Here is a 23822-nt window from a genome sequence, read left to right on the forward strand (position 1 = left end):
GATCAATTAAAAGGAGCCAAGTACTTTTCCAAGATTGACCTAAGGTCCGGATATTTTCAGCTCAAGATTAGGGAAAGCGACATCCCGAAGACAGCCTTTGTCACCCGATACAGACAGTTTGAGTTCACAGTGATGTCCTTTGGACTGACAAATGCACCTGCTTATTTCATGAACCTCATGAACAAAGTGTTTATGGACGAACTAGATAAGTTTGTCGTAGTCTTCATTGACGACATACTTATTTACTCGAAGAGCATTCAGGAGCACGAGCAGCACCTGAGGGTAGTTTTGGAAAAACTGAGAATGCATAGGCTATACGCCAAATTCAGCAAGTGTGAATTTTGGCTGGAGAAAGTAGCCTTCCTTGGTCATATTTTGACCGCAGAAGGAGTGGCAGTAGACCCCGAGAAGGTCGAAGCAGTATCCAACTGGCAGCCGCCGACCAATGTGAGTGAGATCAGGAGTTTCCTTGGATTAGCTGGGTATTATCGGAGATTCATTGAGGGATTTTCTAAGATAGCCCGGCCCATGACAGAGCTGCTCAAGAAAGAGAAGAAGTTCACCTGGACGGAGTCGTGTGAAAGAAGCTTCCAGGAGTTGAAGCGAAAATTGACGACAGCCCCAGTGCTAACTCTGCCGGATATTCATCGGGATTTCGTCATCTATTGTGATGCATCCCGACAAGGATTGGGTTGTGTACTGATGCAGGATGGGAAAGTCGTTGCATATGCTTCCCGTCAGCTCAGGACTCATGAGCAAAATTACCCGACCCATGACCTAGAACTTGCAGCCGTAGTGCACGCACTTAAGATCTGGAGGCATTATTTGATTGGAAATAAGTGTGAAATCTTCACCGACCATAAAAGTCTGAAGTATATCTTCACCTAGCCGGACTTGAACTTGAGGCAAAGAAGATGGCTAGAATTAGTCAAAGATTATAATCTAGAAATCCATTATCACCCTGGTAAAGCAAATGTAGTAGCTGATGCCCTAAGTCGGAAGTCCTACGAGCCCAAGAATGACCATTTACAAAAAGAAATGGCACGATTGAATGTGCACGTTGTCCCTCGAGGCTTCAGCCAAGTGCTGAACGTTCAATCCATTCTAGAAGAAAGAATCAGGAAAGCCCAGAGATCGGACAAGGGACTGATGGAAATCCGGAGGCAAACCGGAGAAAATAAGGCCCCAGACTTTCGAGTTGATAATAAGGGAACGTTGTGGTATAAAGACAGGATTTGTGTGCCCCAGAAAGGAAATTTCAGGCAGATAATCATGGATGAAGCCCACAACTCAGCCTACTCAATTCACCCAGGATCCACCAAAATGTACATGGACATAAAACAGAAGTATTGGTGGAATGGGATGAAGGCCGATATTGCACGATTTGTCGCCTGTTGTGATACTTGCCAGAGAATCAAAGCTGAACACCAGAAGCCGGCAGGATTACTGCAACCCCTACCCATCCCTGTGTGGAAATGGGATGAAGTAGGAATGGACTTTGTGGCGGGCTTGCCCAGAACCCAGAAAGGACATGACTCCATATGGGTAATAGTGGATCGTCTTACTAAATCAGCTCACTTCATACCCGTACGGACCAACTATGACGGAGAGAAGCTAGCTAAGCTCTATATAGAGAACATAGTAAAATTGCATGGTGTGCCCAGCCGAATCGTTTCAGATAGAGGGACCCAGTTCACCTCAAGATTTTGGAAGAGTTTGCATAAAGCCATGGGCACCAAGCTAGACTTTAGTTCCGCGTATCATCCGCAGACGGATGGTCAGACGGAAAGGGTGAATCAGATTATGGAAGATATGCTGAGAGCGTGTGTCCTCACTTATGGCAAAGATTGGGAACAAAGCTTACCCTATGCCGAGTTCTCATACAACAACGGGTACCAAGCAAGCTTGGGCATGTCACCGTTTGAAGCTCTCTACGGAAGAAAATGCAGAACCCCTCTGATGTGGTCAGAAGTTGGAGAACGTGCCCTAGTCGGCCCCGCACTCATAAAGGAAGCAGAGGAAAGAGTCGCCGAGATTCGAGAAAAGCTAAAAGCAGCCCAATCCCGACAAAAGAGCTACGCCGACAAGAAAAGACGCGAAATAAGTTTCAATCCAGGAGATTTTGTGTATCTCAAGGTATCACCCATTCGAGGGACCCGAAGATTCCAAGTACAAGGAAAATTGGCCCCTCGGTATATTGGACCATACCGAGTTTTGAAGAAAGTTGGAGCGGTAGCATACCGTTTGGAGCTACCAGAAGAAATGTCGGATATACACCCAGTATTCCATGTCTCGCAGTTGAGAAGGTGTTTGAGGATACCCGAAGTGGAACATGTGCCGGTTGAAACAATAGATCTGCAGCCAGACCTGCGATATCAGGAAGTACCGGTCAAGATTCTAGACACCGTCACCAGGAGGACCAGAAACTCCGAAGTACGAATTTGCAGAGTTCAGTGGAGCAGACACGGAGTAAAAGAAGCTACGTGGGAACGCGAAGATGCTCTGAAGAAGGAATTTCCCCACCTATTTAGGAACCAGTCGAATCTCGAGGACGAGATTCATTTTAAGTGGGGTAGGTTTGTAACATCCCAAAAATCTAACAAAATTAAATCACGCGCTAATCCTTGTTTTGTCGTTGAGCTCGATCCCTTCTTGTTTCATCTTCCGCCTGACTTCCCGATTCCCCAAAGACCCGACACCCGTATTCGACACCCTGTTTCCCCTCGACCTGCGCGTCGCGCTCTCGCGCGCCCCGGACGCCAAGCGTGGCCGACCGGCTCTGCGATCAGCGCCGTGATCCCGGCACGGATCCCTCCCTCCCCCTTCTTTTTCCTTCCCTTTTCCCTCCTTTTCTTTTTCTTTTTTTTCCCCATTTTCTTTCTCTTTTCTTTTCTTTTCTTTTCCTTCTTTTTCCTTCTTTTCCCTTTCCCTCTTCTCTCTCCTCTTCCTTTCTTCTCTGCCGCTCGCGCCTGGCCCGCGCCTTCTCCTCCTGCCCCCCCTCTCTGCGCTGGCCCGCTCCCGAGCACGCCCCGCGCGCCGCTCGCCGCGCACACCAAGCTCGCCCCCGACCTCGCCCACGGCCACGCGCACCCCGGCACGTCGCCACGCAGTGCACGCGCCGCCCTGCAGCGGCTCGGCGCGCACCGGCCCGCGCCCCGCGCAGTTCGCCTTCGCCCCGCTCCCGGCCGCTGCACGCACCCACCCGCGCCCGCTGCGACGCGCGCCCCGCCGCCTGGACCCGCTCGCCTGCGCCCTGCTGCACCCGAGCCGCTCCAGCGCCGCCAGCCCGTGCGCGTCACGCCACGGCCGACCGCCGTTGACGCTGCACAGCAGCGTCGACCGCGGCACAGAGCCGCCTGCAGCGGTCGCCGCCTGGCCGTGGTGTCACTTCGCCTCGCCGCTCCGGTTCTGCGCCCCGTTGACGCCTCACCAGTGCCCCCCCCCCCCGCGCCGTGCCGTCGCATCACCATGGTGAGCCTCGCCGTGCCTCTAACGCCGCCGACAGGCCTGCCCCGCCGGCCACCACCCTGCTCCCACCGCCACCGCCTTGGCCGCCTATAAAGGGGGCCAAGGAGCACCCCCCGGCGCTCCCACGAACCGCAGTGCCACCGCCCCACGCCCCCTCTCCGCAACCCTGCACAGCCGCCGCCGCTCACTCACCCTTGCCGCTGCTGTCTTTCGTGGCCGGACCGCCACGCTCCACCCCGGCGCAAGGTGAGGCCGGGGATCGGTTCGCCTCCCCGCCCTCTCTCTTTTCCCCTTGATCCGGGCCGCCGGCGAACCCCTGGCCGCCGGGATTTGGCCGGCGCAGAGGCCCCCTCCCCCTCCTCTGTTCCCCACCGACGGGAGGAGGAAGAAGGGGCAAATTTGCCCCAAACCCCCTCCTTTCCCTCTTATTTGGTTAAGAGTCCCCCCCTTTTAACCAATTTGCAAAGTAAACCCTGCCCTTTTACCTAATTCCAAAATAAGCCCCCTTCCATGTAAACTTAATTACAAATAAAACCCTGACTCTTTTTAATTAACCCAAGAAACTTCTAAAATATAAACCAAGCCCTTACTTACTTAATTATAATTACAATTAGGTCCCTGAACCCCTGTTTAGGGCCTAAACGCTCCCCTGACCTATCATTTTATGTGCCTAACGACCCCGGATTAACCTAAAATTTTACCCCGCCTCTCCTAGCTCAGTTGCGGCCATACCACTCAGAAACCATCCAAAAATAATACTCTATGCTCTATATTTCATGTGTTCCCGTTTCGAGCTCGACGACAAATCTTTGTCTTCTGTGTTTTGATTGTGTGCCTGTTTGTGTGCGCTGTAGACCACGGAGCGAACGAAGGAGAACCCGTTGACGAGCAGTGCTGTGAGCAGGTGAACGAGGACCCGTTCCGCGACCCCGAGCCCGAAGGACAGGACTTCCCCGAAGGCTGCGAAGACGGCAAGTTCAATCCCATCCTTTGATGCATGTTTCTATCCTAGTTTTTATAAACACAACCCAATGGCCTGTTTTATAAAGTTGCATATGTTTTACTTGCGTGAAAACACGGTTGGATAGCCACCCCTTGACTTGTGATGACCATTCCTTGACCACCTAGATTAATGTCTGATTTTGCTTGGACGTTAATCGATATTAGAACGCTCAGGACTTTACTCATAATATGATTTATTTGATAAAGAAAATGTGTGCGTGTGGGAAGGGATAAAATGTGGATTTCGAAAGATGAGTATGGACGGGATGGACGGCATTTCTGTGTGATTTGCCGATTGGTGTGCTTGTGCCTGTGTGGCAGAGCAAGGAGGGAGATATCCATCTTGTCGTGTCTAAGGACCGAGTTGGTGTGTCATCTCACCTAACTCCACTTTCGTGCAAACCACTCGACCGTTGAATGGGCAACGGCGTAGCATAAATCCCACTAGTTGGTGTGGTAGCCATCAGGAGAGCTGAGAGCAACGGGTGACTAAGGAAAAGGGATAAGCCCCGAGTGACTTATGCCCGGTTATACCTAAGTGAACGGTCAATGACCCCTTGGTGCGTCCCGTGATGGCTAGTCAGACTTAGCTATGGTGGGTAATGGCTATGTTGGGATCTACACCGACACGACGGTGTTCGAGTTGTGGTATCCTACTTGTGGGTAAAGTTGCACACCTCTGCAGAGTTAAGAATCTATTCGAATAGTCCGTGCCCACGGTATTGGGCGAGTTATGGTGTGGTCACATAACTAGTGTTTCTTTGGGATGGGCTGGTGTGAGTTGTTTTGGAATTGGTTCCGGCAGTTGTGCCGTGTGCTACGACGGACGGGGAGTCCGGTAGCAGTTTTAAAACCTGAACTCTGTGTTACTGCAAAAACTGATTTCTAAAAGGTTTTTCGTAAAATAAACCCCTGCATAAAATGCTGTTTTTCTGCAAATTAAACCGTAACCTTATCCTTATTTTACCTATGCATATTATTCTGATATAACCCCCTCCGTGGGTGTGGTTGGACTTGCTGAGTACGTTTGTACTCACCCCACTCTTACTTTTTACAGAAGAAGACCCGGACTTCGTACCAGACGACGCCGAGTAGGGTTACCGTTCTACACCCAACCTTGCCTGTGGAACCGGCCCTGTTGAGATGCCTCCGCTGTCGCAGTACTCTGAGCCCGTAGTAGACCCTATGTGGTTCGCGGTCTGGTGTTATGTCGTAGCCTGGTTAATTATTATTATCATCTGTATCGAGTGTCCGCCAAGGTTTGTAAGGTTTTGAACCATCTGATGTAATAAATGTGGCATCAGCCTCCTGGGACTGATGTTTTGTATCACATTTAAGTCTTCTCTTATGAGGGGACGCTTCAGTAGATGTCCACCCTAGGTCATTTTCTGGGCTGGCTTCGCCACTGCGCCGCATAGAAGGAAAAGGAAGGGGAGGCGACCGAGGCGGCGCACAGGGGCGGTGGAAGTGCTGTGCTGCGGGGTGTCGAGGCCCGGAGGAGCAGTGCGGGCCTGTGGCCGTGCACAGGTGGCGCGGCGAAGCAGCGAGCGGCGCGGAGAGGAGGAAGACGACGCCGCTGACATGCGGGCCCGACGCGTTAGCGACTCGGGGAAAAGAAAAAGAGGAGGGGCGGATTGGGCCGCGCGGGCTGGTTTGGGCTAAAGGGAAAGGGAGGAGGGAAGGTGGGCTGGGTTGGGTTTCGGCCCAAGCCGAGTTGAGTTTCTCTCTCTCTTTTTTTGAATTCAAACCAAGGTTCAAATTCAAACAGAATTTGTTCAAAAATATTGAGAAGCTTAGCAAGATTAATTTAGTGCTTTAAGATTTTATGTAAAAGTTTGAGAATTTATTTTATTACTCGTCTTTTAGCAATATTTTTAAACATGCTCAAGGAGGGTTACTAATGCATAAAACATGAGAAGAGCCCAATAAAAATCAAATCAAGCATTGATTTATTTATTTGTTTTAATTTTATTTATATTTGAAATTTGGGCTGTTACATCATCCCTCCTCTCTCCTCTCACTATGCATTTGATTCAAAATTGGAGCTCAAATTTCACCCTTTTGGAGAAACTCAGCAATGTGTGTGCACCGTGTAGATTTATATTAGTGCAATATCAGTGCATAAAGGCTAGTTAGAGAGGTATGGACCTAGGTGATACAAATTACTAGTTTATGGACCTAGAAATGGACTTTCGAAGTTTGGAGAACTAAGTGACAAATTATAAGTTTATGAACCCAGAAATACAATTTTGAAGTTGATAGACCTAAGTGACACCCTCTTACAAGTTAATGGAGCTCTGGTTCATTTTACTCTATATGTATGCTCTCATGTTAATGTAACAATTAATGATTTTGTTGCTTATGCAAGTTTCTAGTCTTTGTTTTAGCTCTTATTTGATTATGCCCTATGTGTGTTTGAAAATATGCTTTTGCATTGACCGGCATTTCATATACATTCATATAGAATCCGTAACCGAAGACGCCACCTACGAATTGGTGGTGAAGCCCAGAACCGGCGAAGCAGGCATAGGAAGGAATTCATGAAGATCCAGCTCAAGGCCGAGAATAATACTAACCTCGCTCAACAAGAAAGGCAAGTCCCGGAGCATAACCTTTTATTTCAACTTATGAAATATTATCTATTTACTTATTTATGCATTAAGTTCATAGGCGTTGAATGAAACTCTAGTTGCATGATTCCTAGGTTCCATTGGTCTAAATACTAGCATGTGTAGGTCGTTAGCACTGCCATGCTTAAATAGGACTCGGTAGAAATCGAGTAATTTTTTGTTACTCGCAAGACATATGATGCCTTTATAGTTTGGTATATGAGTTACTAAAATATAACTGGGATGAATGGAAGTGAAGACCGGATGGGGAATAACATTGAGATGTAGGTTATGGCAACAGAACAGGGTTTCTGAGTATCTTAGCTCCGCTCGTGTCGAGTTTGAACGGTACTAACCGCATGCCGGAAGTAGGAGGTAGTCGAAACCGGTAATCCTAATACTGCTTCGCTTCGAAAGTTCGGAACTCCTACCCACCCCTTAGGGCAAGTCGAGTGGCCGCGGAGAATAGGGGATGTATGCATTTTATTTTTGGCGGTCTCTCGTAGGACTCGGCTGACTATATGCCGGTGGGGCGGTTCCGAAGTTCGAGGCGGAGAGGGAAAAGGTTGTGACATATAGTCCGACGGGGCATATATGTGTCGTGTGTATTAGGTCCACCTTGCAAGGTTAAATCGAATCAATTCGCCGTCTCTCTCGGTTAAGAGAACCTTGATCACTGCATCACATCGTAGTATAATGATATGGAATATAGATGATATATGATGATGGTTGTTTGAATTGTGATTTAATGCTTTACCATGTTTGCTCTAGTTAGGTTCTGCAAATATTAGCTGATAATTAACCTATATAGAATCTTGAGCTAAATATTGAAAATAAGGATCCACCTTTAGCAGCTTTTTGGCAAAACCAACCCCAGAGCTAAAAGCCTTGCATATTAGAAGTCGGCTAAGTATATACCACTAGTCGGGTAAGTCTTGTTGAGTTTTAATATACTCAGAGTTTGTTATTGATCTTGTTTCAGGTATAGGAGCTAATCAGGATTCACAATGGTGGGCTCGATGTGACGTCCTCATGCCTTCATAGTTATCAATTTGTTCTCTATTAAAAAATTTTCTCAGATTAGATTCTTTTCCGCTGTTGTTACTTCTTAAGTTGCTTATAATTTGAAATCTGTTCAGTAAATATATCTTAATGTTATTCTCTATATTTGTAAAACTGTATCATGCTGGTACTATCTGCGCTCGTCGTCGTGTGAGACTTCTGGTGTTTGTTTCGATCAGTTATTGGTTGAAAATAGGTTGTCAAGCTAAACCATTAAGCTAATGCACATGATGTGTTCAAATGATAACCATTACACTTAATTAAGATAGCTTAACTTGACGGTTCGGTCACATAGGCCAATCAGAAATGGAGGTGTTGTTCATATAGATAGCTAGTGCCTGCACATACTTTTGGACCTGAGATACATCATCTTTGGGCCAATTTACACATTCTTATATAGGAAACTAGTGATTGACGCGCGCCCATGCGCACGAATAAGGCGCGCCGCCCATGCGCGGGAATAAGTGGTACGTGTGCGCGTGAATAAGGCGCGAATAAGTGGTATATGAAAAATGATTACAATGAAGATGTTTAGAAAATAATGTAATATATTATTACATGCCCCGTCACATAAAAAGTGCAATTCTAATTTGTCTGAATTTGTTTTCAGATAAATTAGTAGTAGTAGTGACGGACTCCCATACCCTTATTTGTTGACCAGTTAGTTTTTTTGACATGCAAAGCAAAGCTGACCATTTAATTACAATTTTTCAGGATTGTATTTTTTGTGGAATTTTTTTTTTCAAATGTGGGATTGTACTTTTCATAGGATCACTCTTTGTGGTATTTTTTTTTCAAACGCAGAATTGCACATTCCAATAGGACGAAGGAAGTATATGGATGGAAGGTTTTCCAATACAGGATAGTAGTACTTGTACAGGAATAAAAAAACTAAGCACCAGAAGCAAGAACGGATAAATAAAAATAGCAGGACCAACCGCACAGGAACAACGAAACGACAACAAGACCAACAAAGAACGCACCAATATTGGAGCGGATGATGAAAGCGATAGAGAAAAGCAGCCACCAGAGGATGTAGCGGACCAGGGGCGGACACAGTATAGGTGTATGGGTGTACACCCAATAATTTTGACTAAAGAATTTTAGTATGAACACATATAATATGTGTAAATGTAATTGGGTCGGATTATGCCTAATTGAGCCCGGATAAGAGAGAAAAGCCTCGAACCGCCTATTTGCTCCATTGGTTAGCCTGCGACTGCTATCTCACGAGTCACCAGGACACCCAAATCGGAACGGGCGGAGGCAGGGGGAGTCTATTCCCCGCATATGCGGGGGGTGAGCGACGCGTCGCACAAGCGTGCTCGCCCCCGCCTTCCTCCGCCTTCACCGGCTCCGGCGGCCTCCGCCGCCTCCGCCGCCGCCACTAACTACTCCCGCCGCCGCACCGCCCTTCCATCGCCGGCGTGAACGCCTTCTCCTCGCTCCCGCCGCCGCCCACCGCCCACCGGATGTCCGGCCCAGCCCGGCCGGCGGCGCGGGAGCGCCGCCTCGCCCTCCGGCCCCCTCCTCTAGGTCCGGTGGCCATTGAAACCCCGGCAAGCCAAAATCTAAAGGCGGCCGCTCTCCCCCACCAACCGCCCCTCCCCGGCAGCCGCACCTCCCCCTCCTCCTCCTCCCCTAGCTCGCCAGCGGCAGGGTTGAGAGGAGGAAGAATAACAATGTTCTTCTTCCTCCCCTGTGCGACGCGACACATCGTCCCCGCATATGTGGGGATCGGAATAGATTTTTCTGCGGAGGCAGAGACCCAGGGTGGCTTAGCTGGCGGCGACCAGGCCACACCAACGCTGAGCGCAGCAGCGACGAGCATAGGAAGTTTTGAGGCTGCGGCCCCAAAGGTCCATGTGAAATGCCAATTGGCAATTAAGTGCTATTCGTGTTTGTTGCAATTATATTGGTTAATGTTCAATGACTTGATGAATCCAGAAATTGGTTCAGAAGTTTAATGTAGTTTATTTGTTTAACTGCGGGCACAGAAAAGAGTGAAGGTTATTAATTTGAAATCTTTATGGACTGGAGCAGCAAATAAACCGAAATCATCTATAGCCAGTGCCCTTTCGCTAACATGTATGTACACCTAATGTTGAATTCCTGCGTCCGCCACTTGAGCGGACGATGAAACTGATAGAGAAAAGCAGCCCCCGTCCATGGACGAGAGCGTACAGGGAGCGAGCAGCGGGAGGAACAAGAACACCCTTGAAGGCAAATATAAACCAAGCGAAAAGGGTGAGAAGCGAATACAGAAGCGCAGAACTTAACGCACCTGAGCTGCTGAGCAGCGGACGAAGGCAGCAAGCGCAACACGGAAATGACACGGAGGCAACAAGCAAGGCACGCGGCAGGCCAAAAGCCCAGCACCGCATCGCTGAGGGCAGTAACAAATATCTAATTTTTGGTTGCTGAATTTTTTTGAATTTTGACACTGTAGCACTTTCGTTGTTATTTGATAATTAATATCTAATTATAGACTAATTAGGCTTAAAAGATTCGTCTCATGCTAATCAGTTAGACTATGTAATTAGTTATTGTTTTCAACTATATTTAATACTCCACGCATATGTATAAAGATTTGATGTGACGAGTACTGTAGAATTTTTTTTGAAAACTAAACGGGGCCTAACCAAGGTCCTGTTTGGTTGTAGTGGTACTACTAGTACTACAAAAAGAATTTTATATACATGGAGTATTAAACGAAGTTTATTTGCAAAATTTTTTACGGATGAACGTAAATTTTCGCGACGAATCTAATGATAGTAATTACTCGATGATTGGCTACAATAATACTACAGTAACGAACCTCTAATCATCGATTAATTACCGTTATTAGATTCGTCTCGAAAATTTGCGTCTATCCGTGAAAAATTTTTACAAATAAATTTTATTTAATACTTCATGCATACAAATTTTTTTTAGTACTAATAGTACTGCTACAACCAAATAAGACCCAAAACGAGCTGGTCGACGCTGTAGACCAACCGATCAGGATCGTACGAGCGAGTGACGTGCCCAGGCTGCGCAGGCGCCGAGCCCACCCGGTTTGTTACCCGAGATTAGAGCCAAAGGCTGCGTAGCGAGTTGTATCTGTTGATTTTAGCACCCTAGCGATGAAAAATCGTCGAGTTTGGCAACGGCAACTGTATAGAGGCAACCTTTGTTGATGATAGTATTATGAATGGAATACATGCCTGTTTCAATTTTTTTGTTTTTCCAGATTTCTCTTGTCATGCTTTACCGTATCTTCTGGCTGCCCTTGAATTGAGTTTGCAAGGAAAGTCCTTCAAAGGTCAGCATAAAATTCAAGTTTTCACTCAGAAATGGACAGTGACAAGTGGACACTGAAATTTTGAAGCTATATAATAGCAGGACCTAGAAAATGAAGAAATAAAAATATAAAATTAATGGAATATGAAAAGGAAACTTGTATAAATGATGGGAAATGTTGGTTTCAAAATAAACAAACAAGTGGGGAATGGGATATTCCTGATACCCATCCACCAGGAGCTGCCTGTATGGATATGATGATGAGGTAGCAGTTGTTGGCGCGCCATTTCGACCCCTCGCATCACCCCTCCCCTCTTCGACTTCCACTCCCCCATGGCTTCCTCTGTCCTGCCTTCTAGAACCTTCCACCCAGGGGCGAAGCTACGTTCTCTTTGCCTGGTGCACATGCACCATGGTGAAATGGAAAATTTCTACTAATTAGCTAAATTTTATCATGTAAATTATAGTAGCTTCCTACTATCCAATGGAGAGTGCACCAGAGTTAATTCTAATCTAGCTTCGCCTCTGCTTCCACCGCCACCCGTTCCCCTCGTCTGCTCCTTATCCTTTGAGGGAGACTTGCGTCCCGTGCTGCCTCCCCGGCGCCGTCTCCCGGTGGCGGGCTGCCGTGCAGCTCCTCTCCACCGGTTTCTTGACCGCCGTCTTGCCGCCGCCGCTTTCGCTCGCCGCGAGGAGGGGACGCATTGTAGTGCCACCGGAGGACTATGCCACTGCACGTACGTCGGTGTGCCTGCTTCCTTGCGCTCTTGTTCAATTTCATGGTCTCTGCATCTGTGCTGCAGATGTTTGCAGAGCTATAGGCTTGCTGAACCTTGCTAAATTGACTAATCGAGCTCAACTTTGTGTTCTCCGAGCAATCTGATCTGATAGCTTTTGGTAGCAGTTGATGGACTGAAGTACTATGATCTTGTTCAAGGGAAGGGTCCAACTGCTGAAAAAGGCTCAACTGTGCAGGTAAAACTTGCCACTTCCGCACACTTGCAAACCCATGCATCCTTCTTAACTGAAACTAATAGCTATCGTCTCAACTGTGAAGGTTCATTTCGACTGCATATACCGTGGGATCACCGCAGTTTCAAGCCGCGAGTCCGAGCTCCTGGCAGGGAACCGAAGTATCGCGCACGTGATGCGGTAAACTGCTCCTGATCGTTGTGTGCTCGCAACGGTACTGCTCTAGGGCAACTAAGAATTAAGATGTTATTTGTGTCTTCTTCTAGTAGACTTATGAGTTCATTGTTGGGTCACTGCCTGGGAAAGAACGAAAGCGGGACTTTGCAGACAATGTCAATGGGCTAGAAGTCTTTTACAGCGCACAATACTACCATTTATTTAGTAGTATGCAGTATAAAACAGATCCAACCATTCATTAGAAGAGGTAAGATTGTACTAGTAATTGAATATAAATTGAGGAGAATTTTTTTAGTAGTATGCAGTATAAAACAGATTATCTCTAGCCTACCCCAACTTGCTTGGGAAAAAAGACTATGTTGTTGTTGTTGTTGTGTTGCAGTATAAAACAGATCCAACCATTCACTAGAAGATGTAAGATTGTCACTAGTAATTGAATATAAATTGAGGAGAATTTTTTAGAGTAAAATCCATCATCAGTCTCTAAATTTGTACCGCTGTGTCATCCCAGTCTCTAAACTTGCAAATCGACCGTTTAGGTCCTCAAATTTATTCAGTTGTGTCGTCTCGATCCCTAAACTTAGAAATCACCCGTTTAGATCCTAAAACTTGTTCAGTTGTGTCATCCTGGTCCCTAAATTTAAATTTGAGTCTCATCTAGGTCAAAATAATACGATCTAAAAACTCTATATCAAAAAATAATTCATAACTTTTTCATATAAACTCGAATGAACACAAACTTTATATCACAATTGTAGCCCACGACGCGATCTATAACTTTGTAGTTGAAAAGTTTCTGAATCAAAACTATTTAGGGTCCCAAAATATTGCAGTAAGTCTATATATTTTGAAATATAAAAATTTAAAATTAAATTTTAGGGCACTAAACCACTTCAAATGAAAAACTTTTCACAAAGTTGTAGATCGTGTCGAGGGCTATAATTTTGATATAAAGTTTATCTTCATTCGAGTTCATATGAAAAAGTTATAAATTATTTTTTAATATAGAGTTTTTAGATCGCCCTGTTTTGACCAGATGAGACTCAAAACCAAGTTTAGGGACTGGAATGACACAACTGAACAAGTTTGAGGACCTAAATGGGTGATTTCTAAGTTTAGGGACCGAGATGATACAACCGAACAAGTTTGAGGATCTAAACGATCGATTTACGAGTTTAGTGATCGAGATGACACAACTGAACAAATTTAGAGACCGGTGATGGACTTTACTCATTTTTTTATTTATTTGTATTTTAGCCCTCCATCCAGTCCGTGTGGTCCTCTCCATTTCGGCCCGCCACCCCCCTCGTCGATCTCGCGACTCGCGAGACTCCTTCCAGGCCGCCGCCAGCTGTCGTGCCTCCTCCACAAGGACTTAGGCCGCCTGCTGCCATCGTGCCTCCTCCTCCTGGTGCTCGTCCACCCCTCACGAAGGCAGGCGCCGCTTGACTCCTCGTGCCCGCTTGCGTACCATGGAATGATGGCTTTGGCGCCGCTCACTATATAAGAAAAGCCCTATAGTGATGGGCATCATCTTCCTGAGATGACGGGTATCGTGCCCGTCACTTCTACTGTTCACTATTTTGAACTGAAAGGTGACGGGTGTTTGCCCGTCACCAATGTGACAGTCTTCAATAGAGTATCGTCACCTTTTATGGTGACCAGGGCCCTACATATGAAGTATCCGCCCGTCACCTTTGTCAAATACAGGTGACGGGCGTAACACAACGCCCGTCATCTATGATTCTTAAGTGATGGGCGTAGGATAACGCACGTCACTTGGAGTTTTGCAAAGGTGACGGGCTGTGCTTCCAGGAGCCGTCACCTGGCGATGTTAAAGGCGACGTGCTTTGGTTGTTGCCCGACACCTTAGACTTTAGACCCCTGCAGGGCCATTTTTGCTTCCGGCTGCATCTTGGAGCACTGCCAGGATTTGGCAGCCGCATCTTGATCCTGCAAATTAACAGACAGAATAGAAGACCGTTGCATTTCTACTGTATTGTGACAAACTTTTGTGAAACTGTACAAACTATTGTATCTTTCCACAACAAACAATACAATAATCACATGAAAGTGTACATGAATATATCCAGCATTACATGAAAGAACTCAGTTCAAAATCAATGACAGTGGAAATCGCCTTTGTCGCTTATGACATCTACCAGCAAGAAGGAAACAACTTTTTCTCTAGTAGCCATGAGCTGCTTCTTCTCCAATATGTTGTCCTTGTCATTCCGCATGTCCAAGCAAGAAGTAGAGGGATGAGCTGCTTCTTCTCCAATATGTTGTCCTTGTCATTCCGCATGTCCAAGCAAGAAGTAGAGGGAGTCAAATGATGAGTGTGTGTAGACACACACAGTAGTACTATATTGTACCCTGGATACTGAATATTATTCAGTACCCCGGCCCCAACCCGATCTCCGTCGAGCACGCCTCTCCCACCCCCTCATCGCCGGTTCCCCTCGTCCGTCCATTTTTATTTGCCTTCGCCAGCTCTAATAGATCGCGGAACCATGATTCAGTTTTCTGCCGGACCTCGCTTCCACACCCAGCATCGCCAATCTACGCAGCGACCCCCTCTGCCACCCCCTGCCGCCGCCTACACGCCGACCTCTGGTGCCCGGCACGCGGCTCCACTACTGCGCCGCCGGCTCCCGTGCTGCCGCAGCGAGCTGTAGCCTGAAGACCCATCGCGGCAACCCTTTGGTAGTTGTGCCACACCGACCAGATGTAGACGAGGGCTCCATCCCAACAAGGCCTTGCGCCGCCGGCTCCCTTGCCGCGCTGGCGATCTACAACATGAAGATCCATCGCCGGCGACCCTCTGGTACCCGTGCTGCATTGGCCAGCTGCAGATGAGGGCTCTGTCCCGGTGAGGCTCTGCGCCGCCAGCTCCGGCGCCACCCCGGCGAGCTGAAGCCTGAAGACGTCCGCGTCGGCCGCCGTTTCAGAGGTACCCCCTCACCCATGGTGGTTTCTGTTCTGCAGCTCAAAGATTAGATCGGTTTTGTTCACATCACCTGTAACAGAACTGTCTAAATTAAACCGGCTTAAGTGCGCTAACTATCATCTTAATGGTTAATCAAGTTACCACGCACTTAAAATGGTGTAATCCGGTCATCTGTCGGGTTAAGGATCGAAAAACACTGGAAGTCTCGCACGAAGACGAGCACAGATGATTACAAGTAGACAAAAGTTCTCAAAGTTAATTTACAATGCGGAGTTTTACAAACAAGTTTATGTAAAATATCAGAGTTCAAAAAGCAGCGGAAATTAAATAGAAGTTTAGTTTAGAAAAACAATGATAACTACGATGACGTGAGGACGTCACATCGAGCCCACGATGTGAATCCTGGTTAGCTCCAACCAGCAGCAGTTATCTGAAAACAGAGTGACAGCAAACCCTGAGTATACTAATACTTAGTAAGGTTTATCCGGCTATGGGTATACTTAGCCCATTAGCTAGACATGCAAAGCTTTTTGGCTCTGGAGTTTATCTTGCTAAAAAGGCTACTAGTGCTGTGTCCTTACTTTCAATATTTTAGCCTCGCTTAGTTTAATAATTAACCTCTAGATTTGCCTAACCAGCTAAGCACACATGGTTGATAGCATTATCTTTTCAGAAAACCACCACCACAAATCATATGCTCATTTTCCATTCTCATCTCACACATTTACTATGATATGATAAAGTGACCAAGGTTCTCTTAACCGAGAGAGACGACGAATCGATCCGATTTAACCTTGCAAGGTGGACCTAACTCACAAGACACTTGCAGCCACGCTGGACCACATATGTCAACTGTTTCCATCATTACCCCGACGTTTGAACCACGCCTGCCAAAACCCTGGTGAATGGGCCCCTCCAAAACCCGGGTGAATGGGCCCCTCACGGTGAACTCCCAGAGAACCCGAAGACGACATACATTCCATCACAAGCCATCATACCACTCCCAGAGTAGTAGGTCGCAGTTCAAAGTATCATTGCAAATTAGGTAATTAGCTTACCGGTTTCGACTACCTCCTACTTCCGGCATGTGGTTAGTACTGTTCAAACTCGGTCAACACTGCCAACAACGGTACAGTCCTCAATCGACACAGGCGGAGGCTACTTTCCATCCCTTTTCATATCCATAACCAAATTCATCTCCGCCTGGTCTCCATTTCTCTTTCCTCATTGGTTCATTCTCAAGTAACTTTGACAGAAGTAACAAGGTCCTATATCTCGCGAGTGACAAGAATCACTCGACTTTTACTGAATCCTAATTAAGCATGGCAATACTAACGACCTACACATACTAATAGATACTCATAGGTACCTAGGGAGAAACATGCATACTAGGGTTCCATACAACTCCTAGAAATGTAAGTGCACAAATATTTAAATAAACATTGAATACTGAAATTAGGGGTTATGCTCTGGGGCTTGCCTGGGATAACACTGAGTCAGTGTTAGTACTAACAAGGCCTTGGGCCCTTCTGACTTTGAGCTGGGTCTTCGGTTGCTCCAGCAGGTCATTTTCTCTTCAGGATGCATCCACCCAACATCGTCTTGTGGTTCAGTTCCGTCAACACGTGCTTCACTTCCATGCGTTGTACATCTAGCGTACCTAAATGAGATACAACAATGCATATGTATGAATGCATGGAAGTGCAACACACAAGGCATTCATAAAAGTACAACCCACTAGCATAAGCACCTAGAGCTATTTAACTTAACCATTACTCAAGCATCTCATAGGAGATGGAAAGCACATCAAGCATGCCATACAAATTAACTTAAATTAGACCATTGCAAGCATTCACCAATCAGGAATTAGCCAAACCTTCTAGTCAACAAAAGTTAACATGATTCACCCGAAAATGACATAACTTGATGGATTGAATCATGCAGAAAAGAATTGCTTAGCAATACTTTTGGATAGTGAAAGCTATAGCTAGAAATTAAACAAATGCAAAAACATAACTTGAGGACATTATCTAGTAAAATTTACCAGCATGATGAGCTATTGATAAAGCATGCAACAATATTTTGCCAACATTTATTGATAACAAAAAGTATTTATTTTAGCCTCAACAAGACAAACTAAACAAAAATAGATTTACAAACATACACATAGCTTCTGGTTTTTTTACAGTGAACTAAACATGCAAATATTGAGCTACTACATAAATTTCATAATTTTTTGACTTTCAGAACTGCAGATATTAAATAAACAAGCTAAAACAAGCATTACTCATGATTAAATCAATACATCATAGAAACATTAAACAAACAGAAGGTTAAATATTTTTCCTAAGTTCTACATGTCAAAACAAAACTAACCCAACTAGTTTTATATTTTTACCATTTTTCTACTATTTACTATACATTTTCAAATCTTGCAACCACTTAAACTAGAGCAAAAACTATTTAAAAACTGAAGATCAAACTGTAAGGAAAGTTGTAGATCTTTGAACAAGGAATCCAACAAATTTTAGTTTGCATTTTTTTTTATTTTTCTATGATTTACTGTGATTTTCCAAAGTTTCAGCGAATTTATTACAAAAGAACCCTGCGCAGTACTATTCATCTGAGTCTATAGATGTGCACTTAGCCCCCTGGATTTGTCCCTATTGCTGTCTGGGGTCCCTGGTCGCAAAAACTGGGGAGGGGCGGCGCTTGCTGGCCGGATTCCGGCGAGGGGGCTCGCCGGCGGCTAGGGGCTTGAGGTGGAGAAGGTGGAGGAGACCTAGGGCTACCTTTCGGTGGTCTTGACGCGAGCTGAGGTGGCCGGAGGGGGTGGTTCCACGGGAGTAGGCGGCCGGCGGCGGTGAGTGGCGACGGCGAGGTTCCGGCGGCCGATTCGACACTGGCTCGGGCCGAGGAGCAATGGTGGGCGCGCGAGGAAGCTCGATGCGGGCTCGGTTTGGGAGGAAGAGGGCCGGAGGGGGAGGCTCCACGGAGCAGGGCTGGCGGCCGGCCAGGGAGGTGATGGCGGCGGCGCTCCGGCAGGTCTGGCGACAGGGAGGGGGTCGGCGAGCTTCGCTGCGGCGAGTGAATCCCGTACCCGGGGTCGATTGGAGCCGAGGAGAGTCGGGGAGGGGTGCTCCACGGTGAGTCGAGGCGGTAGCCATGGCGGCGGGCGGCGCGCAGGCGTGCGGTGACCGAGCGGCGGCGGCGTTCGCGCGCGTGAGCAGTGGGCTGGGGAGCTCGGGCTCGGGGTGAGGGCGAGAGTGGAGAGGCGAAAACGAAATTGGCTTCGACGGACGGTTTTAGCGGCGACGCGTGGCTCAGCACCGACGTCGAGACGACGATGGCGCGAGCGGAGGACAGCAGGAGCGCGTGGCAGCCGCGCGAGGTGCCAGAAAGGAGCGGTTTCGGACGAAACCAGGGGCGTGCAGGGCGGGTTTGGCCAGGGGCACGGCGCGTGGCCGGCCAGTGGCCGCGCCGGCACACGGACGCCGTCACGGCGAGAAATAGAGGAGGAAGAGATGGAGATGGAGATGGTGGTGATGGCAGTTTTGTAAATAACTCAAAGTTTCAAAGTCCAATTTGTAAACTCAGCTTTTCTCCATTTTCATGGCCTTAAATAAAAAACTTTTGAATACTAAACTTGCTTAAAATTTCGAGATCTACAACTTTCGCTTTAGGCACATTTCCATTTGAACAATGGTTTGAAAAATAAAATTTGAAACTTGAGTGCATTTGAAAATATCCTATACACTTCGGAATTCAACTTTTTCTCCCACTTTTGTGTGGCAACTCGAAAAAAAAAATTGAGCATGAAAGTTGTTCATCATTCGAAAACCTATAACATTGGTTCTGGGCAAAAGTCTATTTAAGCAATGATTTGAAATTTATTTTTAAACCTGTTTGTTACAATTTGATATATAATTTAAACATTTAAAAACTGTACTTTGAAGAACTCGTCATTTGATGTGCTAAAGTACTAACAAACTTTATTGAATGTCTTTACATATTAATATTAGTACTAATCATCATGTTAAATATATGATTAACCCTAATTACATGTGATTAACATCTGGGTGTTACATCACCGTTGCTCCTTCGTCGACGCTCCTTCTTCCTGTTGCCATCTCCCCCAGGAGAGTACCTGCCGACGGCGCCGGATCCCGCGACCAAGTCCTCGTTCAGCCTGCCTTTCCTCAACACGCCCTCCATCTCCAGTTGCTCGCATCCGCCCGAACGCCCGAGCTCAAATGCTGCCATTCGCTGCTGATTCGAGCCCATCCGCGCTGATTCATCGTCCTCCAAACGAGGTCCTCCCCCGCTGAAGCTACCCCCAACGCCGGCTCGATCTTGGATAAATCGCTGCCCACCGGCGTAAGGTACCCTTTTATCCTCGCCATGATTGATTTCTGTTGTTTTGGTCGATTTCACTCTGAGATGCCGATTATTTGTGGAGGATGTAGTTCAAGTTAGGATGAATGAAGATGTTGAGTTTTTGAATTTTTATAATAAACATGATGTAATAATCTTTGAACTTTATTGTAAAACATAATATCAATGCACAATCTAGAGATTTCTTATGCCGTAACTTTCCACGATTTTAGCTCAATTGCTGAGATTCTCTGTGGTGGAACTTGTCCGCCTTATTTTTTTCAGCTATTTTCTTTTACTTTTAGTTAGACAGTCTATCGATACGGTGACTCTTTTCACAAATTTAGTTTAGCTGGTGAGATTCTCCGCAGTGAAACCTGTCAACCTTATTTTCAGCTAATTCGTTTTAGTGGTAGACAATCAGGTTATCGACATTGTGACTTTATCGAACTTAAGATATATCAGCCTAGTATTTTGTGTGTGTTTTTCAGAAAATTACTTTCCGATATGTGAAGTTAGGATGGATCATCCATATGAAATTGCATTACTATATGAGGCTATCCAACAAAAAAAAAAGAGGCTATCCATATAGCCGATTACTACTGCTGTGATAGTCTTCAAGATCTGTTCTTCCTAACTACTAGGCACTTCGATTCATAATAATCTGGTGCGCTGCACGATCACAGCTTGGAAGAATAATAATTTTTTTCTTGCAACAAGTGAGTCTCACTTTGACACCCCCCTCCCTAAAATGTCTTTATTCTCTCTTCACACTGGAGGAACTGGAAGTCAGCCGATGCACGACCGAAAACGATCAACTTTTGGCTGCTGGTATGATCCAGCTAGCAGCTGGTTGCGTCTTCATTTGATTTCCAGCTTTGTGATGAGATGCCAAACATTTTCATTTGATTTCCAGCCTCACATTATATTTACATCTCTCTCTGTCTCTGAAGTCTTCACATGTTATTGGCTAGTTGCTTGTAAAGCCACGCAGAAATTTCAGGCAGCATCTGATGCCACTCGCATCTCGCATGCATGTGACGTGTCAGCGTACGTCGTATTTGGTCTTTTCCTGTTCCGAAAGGGGAAAAACAAGGACATATTCTCTGATTTGGCCAGCTCAAAGATCGCTAGGGAGTTTGTTCGGTGAACTTTATTCTTCATGAAAACGCCTTTTCCAAATAATGGAATACGAACAATGTAGTTCGTTGCTCAAGCAACGCAAGATCGATCAGCAAAATGCAGAATCGCCTGATGTCTTGTTCCCAAAAAAGAGATGCATTGCAAGTTGCAACTGGAAATCATGTTTTAAATTGTATAACTTCACTTTCACCTACCAAAATTATGTGATACAGACCAAGAAATGATGGCATTTGAATTGGAGAGTATATGCTTATTAGCATGTAGAGTAGAGTGAGGCAGAAATGTAAATAACATGCTTAATTAAATAATTTTCTGTTGACTGATCAGCAAGAGAGAAACGGGCGTATATTCTTGCTTGATGCAGACTGCTCATCATCAACTCGTGTTGCACGTTATATTTGTCGTCCTACGTCGTAGCTGTTGGTTTCTTGCGAATCCTTGTCGACCCACGCACGTATGGCCTCTGCAGATTTAGTAGCTACCTTTCGTCATATCCATGCAATTTGGCACCTGTCCTTTTCATACTCGATCGATGTGTTAACACACTGCCTCGCACTGCAGGTTAATCCATGTTGACTAATGACTAGATCAACTCATACTTCAAAGGGATGCTACGGTGAGATTAATTAATTCATAATTTGTTACAGTAACCTTCTACTAATCATAGATTATTTGCCCTCATTAGATTCATCTCATGAATTAGCACCATCTATGTAATTAGTTTTGTAATTAGATTTTATCTAATTTTTACAAATAGTAAAATTCTCTTTGATGTGATAGAGGCTAAAGTTTAGTCAATGTCATGGGAATCTGCTTTACCATCTTGACGTGACCGAAGAATAAACGAAAAAGAGTAATATCTATTCTTTTTTGAAAATTACATATCTATTATCTGGTGCTAAAGTAGAGAGAGAAGAGAATCTCCATTCCTTTCTTTGCCCAATCACACACTCCAAGCCTGAATGCCTCTGGAGCATCCGGGGATTACGTGTGCCAGTCACAGCCTGCCTGCTACAGTAAGCTACTTGTGTCTAGGAGGAGCTGCCTGCACACCATGTGGAGCTGCAAACGAGTTAGCGCGTTGGTGGGGCCCGGAGCACAATGCCCATCCACCACTGAGCATGTGACACGTGGACGCACGGCCGGCCCTGGTCCGCGTCGCTGGTGCACAACGTGGGTCACCCCATCGTTGCTGTGACTGAGCATGCGAACGGTGAATGTGTTTCCTTTAAAAAAAAGAAATTTGTCTGTGGCACATCCTCAAAATGTGATTTTGTGCACAGCACACTCTATTCTTTGATTTTATGTACAACACATTGTGATTTTGTGTTTTTGTTTCCAACACACCGCATCACATAAAAAGACTTCTTTGCCCTTGCAAAAACCGGGCCCACTCGTCAGCTTTCTCCCTCTCCTCCTTCCTCCTTCCCCTCTGAACAAGGCGTGGCGGGCGGGGCTTCGGTAGGAGCGGCGAGCCAGGCAAGGTGAGCACGGCGTTCGGCGAGGCAGGCCCCTGGCGGCCTCCAGCGAGCCGCAGGGCCGCGCCGCCCCTCTAATCCCTCTCCCCGCGAGGCACGCCAGCCTTGGAGCTCGCCGGGGCAGCGAGTGGACGGAAGGCGCCCCCCTCCATCCTCCCCTTCGCCGGTGGTGGACGGCCGCCCGGGGTGTCGGCAAAGCTCGGCGCGGCGTGCAGGGGCCCCGCGAGCTCCTCGTCCTCCTCGGCCTGCAGGGCCCCTTTCCACGGCGCCGGTGAGCGCATGGCCACGAGCGCATCGCCCCTCCTCTGCTCCTCGCCCCTCTGCTCCCTCGCGCGCTGGCCGCCGGAGCTGGAGCTCGCGCGCACGCCGGCCTCGGTGGCGAAGCAGGGAGGCCCGCGCGCCGGCCGCCGGGCGGAGCTGGAGCAGGCGAGCCGGCACAGCTCTGGATCTCACCCTCCCCGCAGTTGCCGCCCGAGGGAGGCCAGCAGCGGCGTGTGGGCGTGCGCTCACCTGCGCTTAGGCGCGGGGCAGGCATCCCCGGCCGGTGCAGCTAGTAGCGCCGGCGCTAGCCCTCTACGCAGCTGGGTGCGGCCCTTGCCTGCTAGCAGGTCAACACCCTGCAGCGGCAGGGTGCTGCCCACGCTGGCGAGCGGCGGCCTGCCACTACGACGCCTGGAGCCGGGGCAGCCCGGTGGCGCGGGCAGCAGCAGCTCCAACGGAAGGAGGAGAGGGAGAGAGCTGACGAGTGGGCCCAGTTTTTGAAAGGGCAAATAAGACCTTTTATATGCTGCGGTGTGTTGGAGACAAAAATACAAAATCACAGTGTGCTGTGCACAAAATCAAAGAATGGAGTGTGTTGTGCACAAAATCACTATTTGAGGATGTGTCACAGACAAATTTTCCCAAGAAAAAAACGGTGAATGTGATCGTGAAACTCCATCTCTTCATCCTTAATAACCCCCTTACGGTAAAGTTCAAAATATGTGCTTCTCTATTTTATTTTATGTACAGTTGGAATGGAGGGAGTATATTTGATATATCAATCGATAAAAAATATAGTTCGGGTAATTTCTCACTAGATCCAAAATTACAGTAACAGCCTCGGGTAAATTATAGCACCCTGTCCCTGTTAAAAAGACAGTTTAGCAGGTGCTCCTTCAACAGAAGGGACCCCACTGCAATGATGAAGGGCTCACGGATGACGTGGCACGCCGTGTCCACCCAGGTCATCTGGTCCCGTGGGCCCCACCTGCCATCTCCATCTCCCTCCCCTGTCCCCTGCCTGTCCCTCTCCCCTTCCTATAA

The 23822-nt window shown here is 47.0% G+C and overlaps 1 protein-coding gene across 1 annotated transcript; it reads left to right on the forward strand.

The window, feature by feature from the left end:
* The first annotated feature begins 11756 nt into the window (after positions 1 to 11756).
* Positions 11757 to 20108, forward strand: LOC120647645. The gene is made up of 5 exons (XM_039924521.1): positions 11757 to 11822; positions 11941 to 12160; positions 12328 to 12398; positions 12481 to 12575; positions 19662 to 20108. Exons 1-5 carry the CDS (start codon positions 11757 to 11759, stop codon positions 19813 to 19815), a joined length of 606 nt encoding a protein of 201 aa, XP_039780455.1. The 3' UTR covers positions 19816 to 20108.
* The last annotated feature ends 3714 nt before the right edge of the window (positions 20109 to 23822 follow it).

This window comes from Panicum virgatum, chromosome 1K (genome assembly GCF_016808335.1).
Source record: "Panicum virgatum strain AP13 chromosome 1K, P.virgatum_v5, whole genome shotgun sequence".
Taxonomy (NCBI): domain Eukaryota; kingdom Viridiplantae; phylum Streptophyta; class Magnoliopsida; order Poales; family Poaceae; genus Panicum; species Panicum virgatum.

Bases quoted from the DNA above. Each gene is read 5' to 3' on its own strand.
- LOC120647645 (XM_039924521.1), top strand. From the start codon at position 11,757: ATGGCTTCCTCTGTCCTGCCTTCTAGAACCTTCCACCCAGGGGCGAAG. The intron at 11,823-11,940 runs GTGCACATGCAC...ATTCTAATCTAG, and splicing joins AGCTACGTTCTCTTTGCCTG to CTTCGCCTCTGCTTCCACCG. The intron at 12,399-12,480 runs GTAAAACTTGCC...TCAACTGTGAAG, and splicing joins AAAAAGGCTCAACTGTGCAG to GTTCATTTCGACTGCATATA.